The following is a 16,791-nucleotide window of genomic DNA, read 5'->3' as shown; positions in this document are numbered from 1 at the left end:
TGAAAATTAAAATGAATATAGTTATAAATAAAATATACGTATACATCCTTATGGTAGGCAGAATTCTTAGCTGGTTCCCATGATCTCTGCCCCTGGTGTTATGCCTATGATAATGCTACATTTACAGGGCAAAGAGACTTTGGAGATATAACTAAGGATACTAACAAGTTGACCTTAACATACAGAAAGGTCATTTTAACATAGATTTTAAATATATACTTTATATATTTTTTTTAATATACATTTTCTGGGTGAACCTAACTTAGTCACATGAGTCCTTTAAAAGAGTCGTCTTCTATGACTGGTAGCAGAAAACAAAGAGAGTCAAAGCAGGAGGATTTGATGAATCCTTGCTAGCTTTGCAGACAGAGGGGACTATGTGCAAGGGCTGGAGGGAAGCTTCTAGGAGCTGATAACAACACTTGACCTCCATCCTACACCATACTACAACTCCAAAGAACAGAATTCCACCAACATCAATGAGCTTTGAAATGTATTCTCCCCCAGAGCCATCAGTTAAAAGCCCAGCCTGGCACAAACCTTTATTTCAGCCTTATTGAGAACCAAATAGAGAGCCCAATCAAAGCCTGCTTTGAAAGATGTTCAAACCCACAGAAATATGAGATAATCAGTGGGTGCTGTTTTAAGCTGCTAGATTTGTGGTAATTTGTTATGCAGCAATAGAAAACTAATATAATAGGTCATTTAATTATGAGTGAAATCCAAATGACCAAAGAACATATGGAAAATTGTCCAGATTTACAGTAGTATTGAAAATGCAAATAAAATAACACTGAGAAATCACTATACCCACCACCAGGCTTTTATTTTTCCTTTCCTTTTTAAAAAATTGCTAATGGGTATAAAGGATAAGAGTATTTTCATACATTTACTTATGGAAATATAAACTGTCCAGGCATTTTGGGAAACAACCTGTCAATATCTATTTAAAATTTTTGTATCTACATATTCCCTTGGCCCAGTAATCCTACTCCAGGGAATCTATTCCATAGAAGTGAAATATCACGGTCATGAATATGCACGCAGGCACAATGGCTGTAACAGCTACAATCTGCTCACAAAGTAAACGCCCATCAACGTGGAAGAGGTTTAATAATGTCTTCATCATCATAAAGTATTACCCAGCATTAAAAAGAGTAAGAGCTGTAAGACAGACCTGGAGGGATTTTCATCATCCATTATTGTACGAGAAAAGATGCTGAGGATATACACGATCCCATTTAAAGCAAACTGATGCACTAAAAAAATCTCATTTATATAAAGCTGTGAATGTATATTAAGGAATTTAAGAGATGTATGTATGTCCAGACTTGTAAGGGGCTCACAAAACACATCACATTTTGGAAAGCTGCAGAAAAAGACAAAACCCTGTAATATTTGGGTACACATATCTGTGTGAATAAAGACAGATATATCAGGCTGCTACAAGGGAGGGGGGAGTGAAATGATATGGTGGAATATGATTAGTTTTGTCATTATGCATCTTTATTAGTTCATCTATTGCTCATTTGTGATGTTCTTTTAATGGTAATATTTTATAGTACTATTGCCTGGAGCTCATGGACAGAGGAACCTGGCGGGCTACAGTTCACAGGGTCACACAATAGACACGACTGAAGCGACTTAGTACACCCATAGTATTATTAATATGTATCACTCTTTTAATCTGAAAAACACCAAATCATTACCCTTCCTCTATTTTTTCTCAACAGTTATCACTAATATTCTATGTCTTTTACTTATATTGTTTCCCCCAACTGTAATGTCAGCTCCATCAGGTAAAGGGTTTTGTCTGTTCACTGCTGAGTGTCAGCACCTAGAACTGTCTGGCACAAAGCAGGCACTCAATTGTTGAGGAAAGTAATATTTTATGTGTAACTTCTTTAGGGCTCCTCTTGACGTTCCTTTTAACCTTATTTCTCCTAAAAACCTGGTATTTCAGAAGCTATCAGGACTGTGACAGAATTACATAGTAGCCTACTGGGCTCTTCTGCCCATGGAATTCTCCAGGCAAGAGTACTGGAGTGGGTTGCCATTTCCTTTTCCAGGGGATCTTCCCGACCCAGGTATTGAACCCAGGTCTCTCACATTACAGTCAGATGATTAACCCTCTGAGCCACCAGGGAAGCCCGAATTAACATGGTAAGAAGACTGAAATCAAACAGTGAGTAATAGTTATTTCTTGGATTCTTATTACTGTCTGACATTTTATCAGGGGTTATCTAAGTAGGCAGATCTATGATACCCATTTCATAGATGACAAACCAACTCAGATTAGCTTATCTAAAGTTTCACGACAACAAATGTCCTGTATCCAGGCCAAAATCTTGTTCTTTCCTATACTGATCATAAAGGAATCATATTTTAATAATAATTAAAAAGGACACAATAGTTCTCACCTAATACATAGGTTTAATATCATTTTGAGGCTTATTTAGTTGGATAAATTCACAGTCACATAATTTACTACTCTTCAATAATTCTATTAATGATTTGAAAGTCATTTGATTGTTAAATACAAATACCCTACCCTATGTCTAATTAGTTGACTCTTCTATTCCTACAGCAATTAAGCTGTTCAGCTCAACACCTCAAGCCTCCTGGGCCCTGATGGAGTGGCAGCTACAAATCAAGACAACACAACTGTTCCTAGTAGTTGGAATAAACATTTAGATAATTGCATCAAATCTTCAAGACAAAAACAGCACTAAGAGCATCCTGAGGGATTTTGTTCTACACTCCCCAGAGGAATGCCTTTCCTGACAACGTTCTACTAGAGGAAGCTTCCTACCTTTTTGGAGAGAAAAAAAAGACAGGCAGAGCAGGACTATCTGCGGGTCACAGGGGAAGAGTAGTGCGTACAGTCTGGGCCCAAGCTGGCCAAGGCAGGGTCAGCTTCCAGGTTGGAGAGTCCCCTCTCAAGGCATCAGAGGCCAGTGGGTTAGTGTTCACAAGGTTGAGGGGACAGAAGGGACACAACAGGGCTTGTAGAGACCACCTACTTCCCTACATGGTTCGCTCAGGTTCAAAGAAGGCAAAATTGGAAACGGACAGTAGAAGAGGGAGCTGTCTTGGGCATTCTGTTGTCACCTTCCAGGTGAGGTCCGAATTTTTCCCAAGGAAGGTGCAGACCTAATCTGAGCATCAGCTCCACATACCTAAATACACCTGAGATCACCTAGGGACTGGCAGGGACACTTCCCCCGATCTCACCTTTGTCTTTGATGTTCTGGATAGATTTAGAGTTTTAATAAGTGTTCTCCAGTCACTCAACCAATAAATATTTATAGGGTACTTTCTACATGGTGAGGCACCAGGAGAGGTGTTAAAGGGAATGTAAGAAAAAAAAACATGGTCCCTGCCTCAAGGAGCTTACAGAGACAACAAAGAGTCATCACCTCTTATTTTTAGGTGATAAATGAGCAATAACTAATAGGTAAAATCCGAGTTGAGAATGAGTTTAGAATCAAGGTATTCAGAATAAAACTCATCACTGCCTGTTCTCCATGCCTCAAAAAAATCCACAAGATTTTGAAAGATAATATATGTAAATCAGACTTACTGTATCTTCCTTGCGAATCTTTGTACCCTGAAAACAATTTCTAAAATTCACACAAAAATAAAACATGATTATCTGTAGAGGCAAACTATATGCAACTTGCATACATTGAGGGTATAAAACTGCCTGGATCTATAATCTTAAAGTTCGAAAGTAAAATTATTTCTGCCTCCAGAAAGCAATGGTGTTTCGAAAGAGAAAAAAGGTCTGCTTGCAAGCTTTATTTTTTTAAATTGCAATCAATACATATATATTTCAAGGTATCTCACAACAATGAGAACTAAGTAACTTATTGTCCTGCTTGTTTAAAAGGCTATCAAAGGAATAAAAGGAAGTCTGAAATGTTCTAGAGCTGAGAGAAAGCCTCATTTCTTCTGACTCTGAGACACACAAGGAAATTGAACAGGCACTATTTCATTGAAAAACAAAGTGTCCACTTGAACTGATTTTGGCTAAACATGCGTATTTTCAAAATCTGTGAATGGCAGGATCTAATCTTGACCTCATTCACTCTGAAGGGACACAATTAACATTATTTATGTGCTACACATGCTCTATCTTAATGCTCCATGCATTTTAACACGCATCAAATGCACAAGGCTCCATGGTTTACCTGCAAGCTATGTATAAAAATACTGCCTTTCCAGTCAGCAAAATGCTGAGATATTTATAACATATGGAAGAATTCCTACATGGCACTTGGGTATTGGTGGGGAGTGAGGGTCAGGAGTGTTATCCATAAATGACTGTCAGAAAGACATATGAGACCACTCTGTTCTTTTTCTAAAATATACACTGAGTGAAATAACTCCTGAAACATGTGGGCTCAAAGTCTGTAGAAAAAGATAAAAATATTTTTTTAAATGATTCCAAAAGCACAGTCAGAATCATTCAAAATAGAACTCATCCTATTAAAATGATTCTATCTTTTCATGAGATTACTACTTGGTCCAATTAGGACATTTCTTACGTGTCTGGTCTTCCTTCTGACTTATGCAGATGACACAGTGTACCTGGGCCTCTCTTAATATAGCTTCCTACAATATAATAAAAAGTTATGTCACCTGACAGTTTGTTTAACCAGGGAACTCCAGGATATTTTGATGTATTTCCTAAAAATTGTTAATTTATACAACAGGAATCAATGATAAACAAACCAAAACTGGAACCATTCACTTTGAGAGACCGAAAGGACCTTAGAGGCCGTCTTTCCAGGCCATCTAAAGAGAAAGGAAAACAATGGGTGATGCATTCAGATCAGAGGCTCATCTTCCCCTATGCTCTCAAATTATCCGACACCCAGAACAAACTTTCTGATGAATTTCTTTTGCTCTAATGTAAGTTAACCTTATTTATTTATGAAAAACTATTGCCTTGATTCCTGAATATTCACTGGAAGGACTGATGCTGAAGCTGAAGCTCCAATACTCTGGCCACCTGATACAAAGAACTGACTCATTGGAAAAGACCCAATGAGCTTCCAAATCTTGGAAAGACAGGGCAAAAGGAGAAAAGGGTGACAGAGAATGAGATGGTTGGATGGCATCACCGACCCAACGGACATGAGCTTGAGCAAATTCAAGGAGATGGTGAAGGACAGGGAAATCTGACATGCTGCAGTCCATGCGGTCGCAGAGTTGGACATGACTTAGCAACTGAACTGCCTTGATTCCCTTCTGTAAGGAAAGAGTAGGTGGATGTCAGTATACATTAATGTTTCAACACTTTATGTAAACCACAAGCTGCTTATTTTCTTAATACATGCTTATGCCTAACACTGAATTTTGCCTTCCATGAATGCATTTTTTAAAAATTAAAGTTCTTCAGTTTGTGAATTCTCATTTGTGAATGATGATGGGCTTCCCTACCATTACCCTTATTTTGATGGTGCTATTATATGAGGTAATTAAAAAATATCTTTGGTTTGAGGTTATAGATTGGGAACCTGATACACACCCTAGATCTTATGAGGGCATGAAAAACTTTGGCACATGAATTAACAATACTAACTCTAGTACTCTAAGTGCTATTTAACAGATGTTTTGCTGAGAGTGTGTGTGTGTGTGTGTGTGTGTGTGTGTGAGCTGCTCAGCCGTGTCTGATTCTTTGCAACCCCATGGACTATAGCCCACCAGATTCCTCTGTCCCTGGAATTCTGCAGGCAAGAATACTGGAGTCGGTTGCCATTCCCTTCTCCAGGGTATCTTCCCTCCCTGGGGATCAAACCTAGATTGCCGGCATTGCAGGCAGATTCTTCACCGTCTGAGCCACCAGGCTAGCCCACTGGATTAATTATCTCTTTAAGCATCTAGACCAGTCATCCTATAAGGTGACTGGCTAAAAAACCAGGGACAAGAGAATTTTCTATGAAATATACCCTTCTGATGGGAAAGATACTGCAGATTTTATTCCTCCAAGTCTGACCAAAACCACCATTACCTTTAATATAGTATCACTAAGTAATAAAAAAGGGCTCAGGGTTCTGTAAGATCTTAGTGAAACTTTAAGTAATTTTCTGTTAGGCAGGTTTTGGATTCTGTTTTGTTTTGAAAAGTATACAAAATATACTGAAGTTTGTGTTTTGGAAAATATGGAATCTAATTTTAAGAGTTGCATGCCAGTGCTTCTCCATAGAACTTAAGCGTCCCATCATCATAAGCAATAGTTATAACTGAGAAGTAACAAGTGAAGTGATGCATTATGGTTATAGTGTTTGAAGTAAAGGTGCTACCAGACTTCCAGGTGTTCCTGGGGGAATACTCTGGTGCCAGGACAACCTAGGATTCCTTAAAATCTTAGTGGTGCCTTTGGGAAACCCAATGGAGGTTAAAATACCACTGTGAACCTGGGCTGACCCCAGTGGGTCCAACAATCCATGAAACACTTCTGGAGCCATCTTGACCTTCTGAGCTAGATTACTCTACAGTAACTCCAGCAAATCACGGCTCAGTTCTCATTACAAGGGACAAAAGAGACATTTCTGATAATACTGAAGCACGTGTACATACCAAATAGAACGCTACGGCAGCATACAAAACATCACAGAACAGTGGATAGTTTCAAGGACACCAGAAGAGGTGCTTTTTAGATTCTGTATAGTATTGAGACTCCAGATTGGAACAAAGAGATTGTCAAGCTCTGGGCAGGGGGAGCCCTTGAAAAATACTGTTGATTTGAAGGTGCAAGGGGCAGAAGGCTTATGCTTTTTAAGTAGCCAAATAAAAAAATAAGTAAAAGCACATTAAATTTATATGTGTATGTGTGTATAGGATTTTTAAAATTATGTAACTGGATATTTTAGGAAAAATATATATGTGTGTCCCTAAAAATATCATGATCCAATTGTGTGGGGTATTTTAATTTTACTGGCTTTCCAAAGGTCCAAAGTTTCTATAACAATAAATTTCTCCATCTTCCTTACAATCAATAATTAAGATCGGTTCATCTCTGTGGATTCACATCTACTTTACCTAATACACTTTTATTTCTCTGCACCCCTTTACCACCTCCCCCCCAAACAAAATCAAGTTGTATTAAAGTATTTTAACTGCAAATCCACTAGATTCCATTCTGACAAATATTTCAATTCATGAGACACCTTATCTATATTTGTACACTTTATTTAAAAACAAATAATACACTTAGAGCCACCAAAAAAGGATATCTTAATTAGCTTATCCATATCCTGAATTTACAAGAGAAACTTCTTGCACCACAAAAATTAGCATTTGGATTAATTTACATTAATTGATATTATATTTAAATTTTAAAATACCTGAAGATCAAACCATCTGGCTCAGGGCTCACCAGTTAGAGGGGTGAAGGGGTGTGGAGAAAAGGAGCTGTTTAGGAATCTGAACTGATGCCCTGAGGTCAGCTCTAGTAAACTGAACTTGAGAAACATAAAACAAGCAGTGGATTACAGGATTACAAAGAAGTGGTTCTTCCTAAAAACAAAAAACAGGTATTAGATTATATAGTTGGGATAGGTATAAAGGGTATCTCTTAATCTGGATTGGAAAAAAGTTATGAGAAGGGGGTTGCATTTATTTCTCACAAGAGGTAAATTTCAGCCAAACAATGAGAAGAAAGTAGGGAGGGTGGAATGCGGTAGACTGAAGGCTTTCTGATTGCTGATAATACCAAATCTAGCAGCTCTCTACAAGCCAACTAAAATACCATCCTCTGAGAAATTTTCAGAGAGGAGCTAACACACAACCAGGGAAAAACCATTCTGCATTAACAAGGCACTCACTGGTTCACGGCCTGCGAAAAACCCAGGCAGACATCAGAGTTAATCTGAAATAAAATCAACTTTCTAATTTGCATCAGAGGGATGACACGCATGTGGTCCCAGTTAAATCAAATCTAAAGCTTGACTAGCAAAGATCCAGGAAATTCTGACCCTTAAGCACCACTTCAGGAATACTGCTAGAATAAGTAAGTGGGATCTAGAGATCTCTGTTTGGCTTTATATTTGCTTTTTTTGGATTAAAAAAAAAAAAAAGATACAGTCTGTTTGTGAACAGACTTTGTGAACCTGGTGTCCCGAGGAATGACACTGAGATCCAGCTGGATGATGGATATATGGCCAATTAAAAAACTTTCAGGAGCAAAAGTCAAATGGTTCAAATCATCTACAAAGGACCTGACCTTTGTTTTTAAACATGGATATGTTAGTTTTCTGGACCTTCCTCTAAAATGAATTGAAGGAATTGATACATTTCAGAAAAATATACATACAATTTCTGTCAGCTACTACTTTTGTACAACCTGAATCCCAGTGTTAAAACAAAATACTGCAATTATATAAATAACTAAACAAGTAACACAGTAACAGAGACAACTTCTGAGCAAATAAAATGAGTGATTATGTACTGAATAGCCTTGAAACAGCTTTCAAAGAATAAAGTAAGTTGAAGGAAATCAGAGCTCCTTTCCCATGTAAATCAATAACAACTCGGCTCTTGGTTGAAAACATCACATAGACATATACTAACCAGAGATTATCTCCAGCTCACTATCAACATGGATGACAAATTTTAAGCAGTTCTTTCAAAAGAAAATCAAAATTAATTCGAAGCCTTTCAATCTGATTTGTGACACCTTTGTTCAATATAACTTAAATGACATAGCCTGAGAAAAGCACCAACACAGATTTTTAAAATTGCATCCAACCATTATTTTCGATGTCATAAAGATTTGCTTGAGTCAAAAATGGCAGCAATGACAAAGAGGTAGATATGAAAGATGCCATTTAAATACTATTCTTAGTTGGAATTTTAACTAGTTCAGGTGTTTAATTTAAAAACAATTTTTACTAGTTGAATCTTCATCATATAAGAATTGCATGACATGCTCTTGTGTAAAGGGGAAATAAATGAAGTACTAAAAAAAAAAAAATGAGCCTTTAAAAATTACATTTACTTAGCTAACATTAATGAGAGCCTGTAATTTTGATGAATCAGTAATATCTCCTTTTACCTGAACTTGACTTATAATGAAATAATAGTTATTTTCTTCTCTACTGAAATTTCTAGGAATTCACATTCAGAATTCTTGGAAAGTACTTTTGGTGCTCAGAAGAGCACGAAGACAGCGCATGAAATGTCCCCTGAAGTCCTAGAAGTTTTACAGACACATTAAAAAGACACTGATGGTCACAAATCAGGACCTTCACAGATGGGCAAACATTCAAACATCACGACACACACACACACACACACACACACACACACACACACACTCACTCATTCACTCACTCATACACTCTCTCATACCTCTTCCCCACAAAACAACTCAATCCTCATCCTCACTGTAAGGCTGAATTTGTATTTTTTTTTTTTTTTTAAAGGCACCTCTCTTTCTCTAGCTATTGCCTTCTTGATGATATCGGTTTTGTCAAAAATCCTGAATGCTCAATGGAAATAGTTCAGTACTGAGAATGGAACATTTTTCAATTCACATTTGAATAGCCAGGTTTTCTTACATTCAGATTTTAATAAACTAGAATGACAGTCTTTAAAACAAGCATGCTAGCCTATAATGAATATCGTATATACAGTAATTTAAACATTTAGAACTATATATTATACTGCAAAGCAAACAGCACAACACTCATCATACTCATCATTACCTGCTGTGGACACTACCTCCAAAAATGAAAATACAAAACAGTAAAATGCACCTATGGTTTTATATATATATATATATAATATATAGTCTATATATATTATATATATCCCTACAATATATATAATATATATTTATAAAATATACATACATTTTAGACATTTTCAAATAAATTTTTGTCATTATCTCCAAAAGAAACTTATAGCAAGAACACTGAAGGAATGAAACTCAGATAAACAAAAAATTTCTCACAAAGTTCATTATCAGTGATACAGCTCAATTTCCCCCCTTTTAGTCATAACTAAAATGATTATAAAAGCTAAATACTTTGCATAACTAATTAATCTGTTTAATGGCAAAAACTGCTAAACGTGTTCAATAGAAAAATACTGAAGGTCATTATATCACTTATGTTAAATATCTGTCTATGGTTTGAGTAGCAAATGAGCTCCATATGACAGAGTAGTTTCGAGAAGGGTGCTGCAAGCTCCCAGGGATGTACCCATAGCATATGAAAATAAGGCAGGGACCCACCTCATCTGCTGATTTTTCATACTCTTCCAATACATTTCACTCAAAATATTTACAAATAAAGCACTATGAAAGCATTTCAATCATTGTTCAAATCTGGGATTTGTTCATTCTGTCAATTTTCATTGAAGTTTTGATAGGCTGATGGAAAAGTCAGACAAACACACACACATATATATGCTTCTATCTGGTTGGAAGACAGCTTTGGCTCATTTCTAGGCTGAGATCGTAATAGTGCTAGTGGAGAAGAAATCCCTGTTTCTGGTACAACCTCCAAGAGCACAGCATTGGCTTTCTAAGGAACTTTCAACAGTTCCATCATTTGCACTACAGTCTACATATCTCATGGTTATTTTCCACTTACTAATAGAAAAATTTCAACCATGAGACCTAAAATGCAGGTGAAGAGAGTGTCTTAGTTTTGAGAATTCCAGTTGACAGAAGTAAAGCAGGCACTGAACACCCTGGAAGGTAATTAAAGCAATAATTGGTAGAACAATAGCTTGTAATCATCCATCACAAATATGCCAATTAAGAGCACCTGACTGAAATTTTCCAGTATCCTTCTACAAATGTTAGGTCAGTGACATAATTTATTTACTTTGTGAAGAAGCCAAAAAGGAATTCACCAAACACAACGTGGAATTCTATACCCGCACAGGAATATAAACATTTACCTGGTAGCTCATGTCCAGGTCAATTCATCTGAATGTACAAAGCAGTCCCTTGAGCCCATTGTTAAGCACATATAAAATGACAAGGTAGCCGTGTCAAAATAAAGCATATTTGTGTATCAACCAGGAAAATTTAACAAAGGTCCTTAAAGAAAATCTGCCTGTATACTGCAGAATTCTAGAGGCAGACAAGCAGAAATTTTAAAGAAAAATTATCAATTAATATCCACACTATCATGTTAATACTTCTTCAGGGAGTAAATGTACGTATTAGAAGTGCCATTGCTATGATAATGGAATATGTGGCATAGGAATGTAGAAATTACATCTGAGAGCCAAAGTACATTTTACTGAAAATTTGATAATTAGTAAAATTTCTGATTTCCAGATTGGTCTCTGCCATATTGGGCAAATAAGAAAGTGCATGAGGAAGAGCGGAGACAGCTGCAGGGATAAGGTCTACATACCATCTCCAGACAGTGGGGTCACATAAATCCCAAGAACTAACCCTATGTGGGTCATTGGTAAGGTGAGCTCAGAGAACCCCAGGCCTTCAAGACATGGTTTTCCTCAGAAACAATACTGACTCACTGCCCATTAAAACATGCTATGTATTCCAATGAAACACTGGAGGTGGGGTAGGGCAAGGGAAAGAAAGAGAGAACCCTCTAGGCAATATTATACACCAAACTATTCCATCCAGATTTCCAAGAGGTTTTACTTCTTGGAGATATTAATAATGGAACTTCTGGGGCACAAACATTTGCTTTATTTAGTAATTCTGCAAAGACAGCTGCCTGAGGTTAACCATACCCTTTGGACCATTAAAACATAATAATTATGAACTATTTTTGGTAGGTGTCAGATAATTTTAATATCAGAGACAAAGAAAGAGATCATGTGAAGCATCGTTATGTGGGTTCTAGTGAGTACTTGCAAGTAACTTCCAGCTTTTTAATCACTACAAGATACGATTTCATCAATATGAAATAATCACTCTGATACTATAAATATCACACGAATAAAGTGAAATTTAAAATTAACAGAAATCATTATAAAGATATGCCCTGCTTGCCATTAAAAATAAACAGAATCTTCAACCTGAATAAGTTAAATTCTTTAGTAAAAGCAGACTCGTATCAACTATTCTTCATAATGGTGAGTATTTTTGACAGCTAAACTTTAGAATGGTACCAAATCTATTTTCAAAAATGTTAATACAATATAGAAATCTGCTTACAAACTAAATATTTGTTTAGCATTTCTGAATAATAATATATTTAACATATTATTGCATTTTTTTCCCTCTAATAAGTAAAATGTTTTGCCAGGTGCTTTATGAGAACAGTTGAAAGGAGAGCTAAATTAAAAACTCATTTTAACACTGTTTGGTCATTATGCACATAGGGGTTAGTACAGTAGATGTGATAAAGATTACCGTTTTAACTATCTAATATGTTTAACAAGATTTCTCAGGGGAGAACTAGGTCTAAATTGCCATTCTTCCTCTATTCATTCCCAGTAATCAAGCTTTTTAATTATCCCTTATGCCCTATTATTCAATAGGGACAAGCTAAACCTATGTTTGTTCTTCGCTCAGGCCTGCCTAGCGAATTGGAACAACCTCAGAAATAAAAGCTCCTGTTTGGGGAAAAATTTTAAAGTTTTCAGGCTCAGATTCAGCTGAGCTTGCAGCAACCTGAACAAACCTTAGTTTTAGAAAACAGTGTACGAATTGCAAAACTATACTTTAACAAATGTTCTCTGTGCTCCTTCAGCAGAACAAAAGGGCTGGATGGGTTGACTCTTGCCCTGGTCTTCTGTATCTCTTTTGTGCAGTTGATTACTTATAAAGAGCTAGAAGGTGAAGATGATGCATTGTGTCATACAAAGACTTTAGCCAGTGCATCCGCCCCAGCACTGGCTATATAGCATTTGGATGGGTGGAAAGCTACATCATGAATTGATTCTTCAAACTTTTTCCGATGAGCTGTGAACTCTTGGATACATGTCTTACTTTCTAGGTTCCATAAACGTATTGAACAGTCATGACCTATATTAAAAGAAAAGAAATTAAGAGAAAAATTACATTAAATGTGAAAACTGTAAGAATAAATAAATAATTCAAAGCTGTACTTACTGCCAGACATTAAGTACAGGCCATTTGGATCAACTGCTAAACTTGTAACGGCTTCTAGGTGGGCTACCATCGAATGGATCAGTTTGCCTTTGGAAAAAGAGATTGTTACTCTTTAGTAATAGTTTTTCTCATCCTGAATACCAGCCAGCTACCACACTGTACTGGCTCCACCAACCACCCCTCTCTGTGTAGTCTCTGCATCAAAGACTTTCCCAACTGCTAAAACAATGCATGTCTCCCTCCTTGCTCTAGCCATGGTGATGATGAGAAACAAAAGGTCAACTTTCAGATTTTTGTCTTTCACAATATGGAAGTCAGTAATTTGTACACAAATATTCCTTTAAGCCATGTTCATTAACTAAAATTCAGACATTATTAATCACTAACTTTGGATCCTTTAGCTACAAGCAAATTATAGGTTGTGGAAAGAGAAGAAGAGACTGTGACAAAGACAAAGGAACAGAAAATCTGGCCACAATTTTGGTGGAAAGAGTATATGGAAAGATATTAAAAATACTAAATTATTCATCAATCGCAGCTAAACAAAGTTAACAAAAGTCGATAGCAGATTCTCAAGTAAATATGGCTACTAATACAGTGAGTTTTTCTCCCAGTCAGCTCTTCATGTTTCCTTTAGACTAGTGAAAAATAACCTAATAAAAATTGGGAAAGCTTCCATACCCCAATGCAAATTCATCAGGACCAAATAATCAGTATTGACTCAGGGGTTTTCCATCTGTAACACTAAGAACCTTAAAAAATTAAACAATTTTAAACAAAACATAATGATCATATATATGCCCATACTTCCAACATGTTTCTACTTTTCCACAATATATTAACATTTTATTGGTATCTGAATGAATTTTTCATTATGTTCTGAGTAATAACCTTGGTCTAGGGTCAATATATAGCACCTATTTACTATTAAATAAACCAAGATGATCCCATATGCTATCATGAACACTGATTCTTTGCAGATTAGATGAAGTAAAAACAAATGATCTGAGAGAGAATCTGTGTTTCAGTGCCTATTCCCTGAACATAAAGCCACCAACAGACACCAAAATTACAGTTGTGATTTCTTTTTTCAATAATAATCAATTTAAATACATTCTTACCTGTATTGTTATCATAGAACTTGATGTGTCTATCTTCATGGGCAGTGATGCTGATGGGAAGAGTGGGGTGACTGATGACTCTATTTATTTGGCAGGAAGAGTTGGCTGCTAAACAGAAAAAATTAAAGAGCAACACAAATTTGTCAAAGCTACCATTTCTTCACACAAAAAAGAACATTCACATAAGAGTCTGGAAAAGTAGGAGATGGACTTTTAATTTGTCTTTAGTTCATTTATTCTGCAACTGTGTTCGTAACTGTGATGTTAGGAAATGAGACTCGTCTGAGAAACACTCTACTGACAAATCTAGAAGTACTTGGGAATTAGAATTTCCTTTCCACCACCTGCTCTGTAGGGATGCCCCGAGAAAGTAGCCCAGAGCCATGGGCATCTCTCATTTGACGGTGGTCTATGATACCTCTACCACTTGCAGAAAACCCCATCATTATTTCATGTGGATAATTTCCACATTCAAATCTCAGCTCTGTCCAGACACAGAGCTCTTTATCACATGGTCATTATCTAAAGATAAACATGACAAAGGGAGCTTCTTAACTCTTTAGTCTTTTCCTTCTCATCAAAATAGAAATTGTCATCTATCGATAATCTACCATGTATGGAATCTGAAAACAGCATCCTAACAGTACTTTTTGTACACTATTTAATAATCTTCAAAGAGATCTTAATTGTACATGCACACTGAGATGGGCGGGCCAATTGTCATTAGGTCCTTAACCTAGTGAATGAAGTAAGGTCCGGAAAACAGCTGTTATAGCCCCTAAAATCATGGTAACAAAGCCAGTACCTATTCCAATGCCTGCTCTATCCAAACTAGATGACTCATGCAAATCAGGCAACTGTCAAAACAAGTACCTAAACTATCACAAAGTGTCTCCTGAAAGTCTTTATTCAAATGGAAATCAATTATTAAGAACTTATGTTTAGTGATTTTTGTTACCATAATTTTGATAAGGAAAAATCTACATAAAGATAACACTAATTTAAGATATATCAAAGTTAAAATAATTATTATATTAATATCAGGGTCTTGGAAGAAGAAGGGATGTCCTTACAGAGTATAATTGGGGCAACCAGCAAATTTGAGTGTAAACAATAACTCATACAATAGCATAGTGTCATTGAAAATTCCTTGATTTTGATAATGTAATATGCTGTCAGAGAATGCCCTTGTTCTTAGGAATTACATACTAAAGGACCTAGGGGTATAGGGGTATACTGTCTCCTAAGTGGCTCAGAATTTTAAAGTACACACACATACAGATAATGACAAAGTAAATGTGACTAATATGGCAAAAGTTTTAAAAACTAGTGAATTTGAGTGAAGTGTACCAGAAGTTTTTATACTATTTTTGAAACTTTTCTTTAAACTTAAAACTTCAAAAATAAAGCGTTCTTAACATTTTTTAAATCTCAGAATAAGTATCATGAAGTTATACTCACAACAGAAAATAAAACTATGTACAGTTAAAAATAGCTCCAATATTAGTCTACTCTACAGGATTTTCATATGGTACCTAGAAACATGACCTCTTAAAAGCTGAGAAGTCTTTTCCAATGCTGACAGCAGGTAGCCACCCAGTCTGTTATCTATGTGCACAATAAAAGTCACCTGACCATGTGGAATGAACTCTGGGTTGGTTACACTCATTTTAAATGGTCCTAGACAAAGAATTTAGATTCAAAATTCATTCTATGTATGCTTTTTCTGACAGAAATAACACACCATTGAGCAATATCCTCTGTAAAGTCTATCAGGAGAATAACAACAAAAATACTTTAAGTAAAATGTCCCATATATTTTGAGAGAGAGGTTTCTGAGAAGAGCTTCAATTACTTTGAGATCTAGAAAATGAGTATGATAGAAATCAGGCAAAATAAAGTTCTTATTTAGTAATACTTTTTAAGGAAGTTTCTCCACTTGATGGTAAGTCAGATAAGTAAAAGTCAGCAACTACAAAGAACACTAGAAATAAAGACCTACCAGCCATTATTCTAACAATGAACCTAAAACAATCCTCCAAATATTTATTTATATTCAGCTTGTGACTGAGAAATGGATTCACAAATACTCAGTTACCTCTTTCAACTACCTTTGACTTAATCAAGCCCAATTACCACTGGCAAGAAGGCAGGTAATTTATTCCGATTCTAAGAACAAACATCTTTCATCCGTCTAAATTATACAAAATTCTCTTTTAGCTTAAAACATGTTTAGTCTGAACTTCAATTTAAAAAACACCTACTAAATTCCATAATACAATAAAATAGTCAAACATAAACAGCTAAGGGACTACAGTTGTCACAGTAGACAGCAATAAGTTTGTTTCATATAACTCTAAAGTAATCAAATCATTAATTTAGGAAATGTCAGGACGTATCATCATAATCTAAAAGAGTTATCACTTATTCCATTAATGATGCCTTTTTTCAAAACGTTCTTGGGAGTCTTCTTCTGAAAAGGCTTCTAGTTTCATTCCAATTCCAAAGAAAGGCAATGCCAAAGAATGTTCGAACTATCACACAATTGCACTCATCTCACACACTAGCAAAGTAATGCTCAAAATTCTCCAACCTAGGCTTCAAATGTACGTG

General features: G+C 36.0%; 1 protein-coding gene across 2 annotated transcripts in view; it reads right to left on the bottom strand.

The window, feature by feature from the left end:
* Positions 1-9,757: 9,757 nt before the first annotated feature.
* Positions 9,758-16,791, bottom strand: part of STRN (striatin) — a 108,086-nt gene continuing 101,052 nt past the window's right edge. For both annotated transcript variants that reach the window (XM_070379736.1, XM_005901910.3), the window contains 3 exons: positions 14,179-14,286; positions 13,058-13,144; positions 9,758-12,970 (listed from right to left, as the gene is read on the bottom strand). In XM_070379736.1, the coding sequence (XP_070235837.1) occupies positions 12,801-12,970; positions 13,058-13,144; positions 14,179-14,286 (365 nt within the window). In that variant the 3' untranslated portion in view covers positions 9,758-12,800. The remainder of the gene's footprint in view (positions 12,971-13,057; positions 13,145-14,178; positions 14,287-16,791) is intronic.

The sequence above is a fragment of the Bos mutus genome, chromosome 11 (assembly GCF_027580195.1).
Source record: "Bos mutus isolate GX-2022 chromosome 11, NWIPB_WYAK_1.1, whole genome shotgun sequence".
In the NCBI taxonomy this organism is placed as follows: domain Eukaryota; kingdom Metazoa; phylum Chordata; class Mammalia; order Artiodactyla; family Bovidae; genus Bos; species Bos mutus.
The sequence above is the reverse complement of the archived record's forward strand: the minus strand, read 5'-3'. Positions and strand labels throughout refer to the sequence as shown.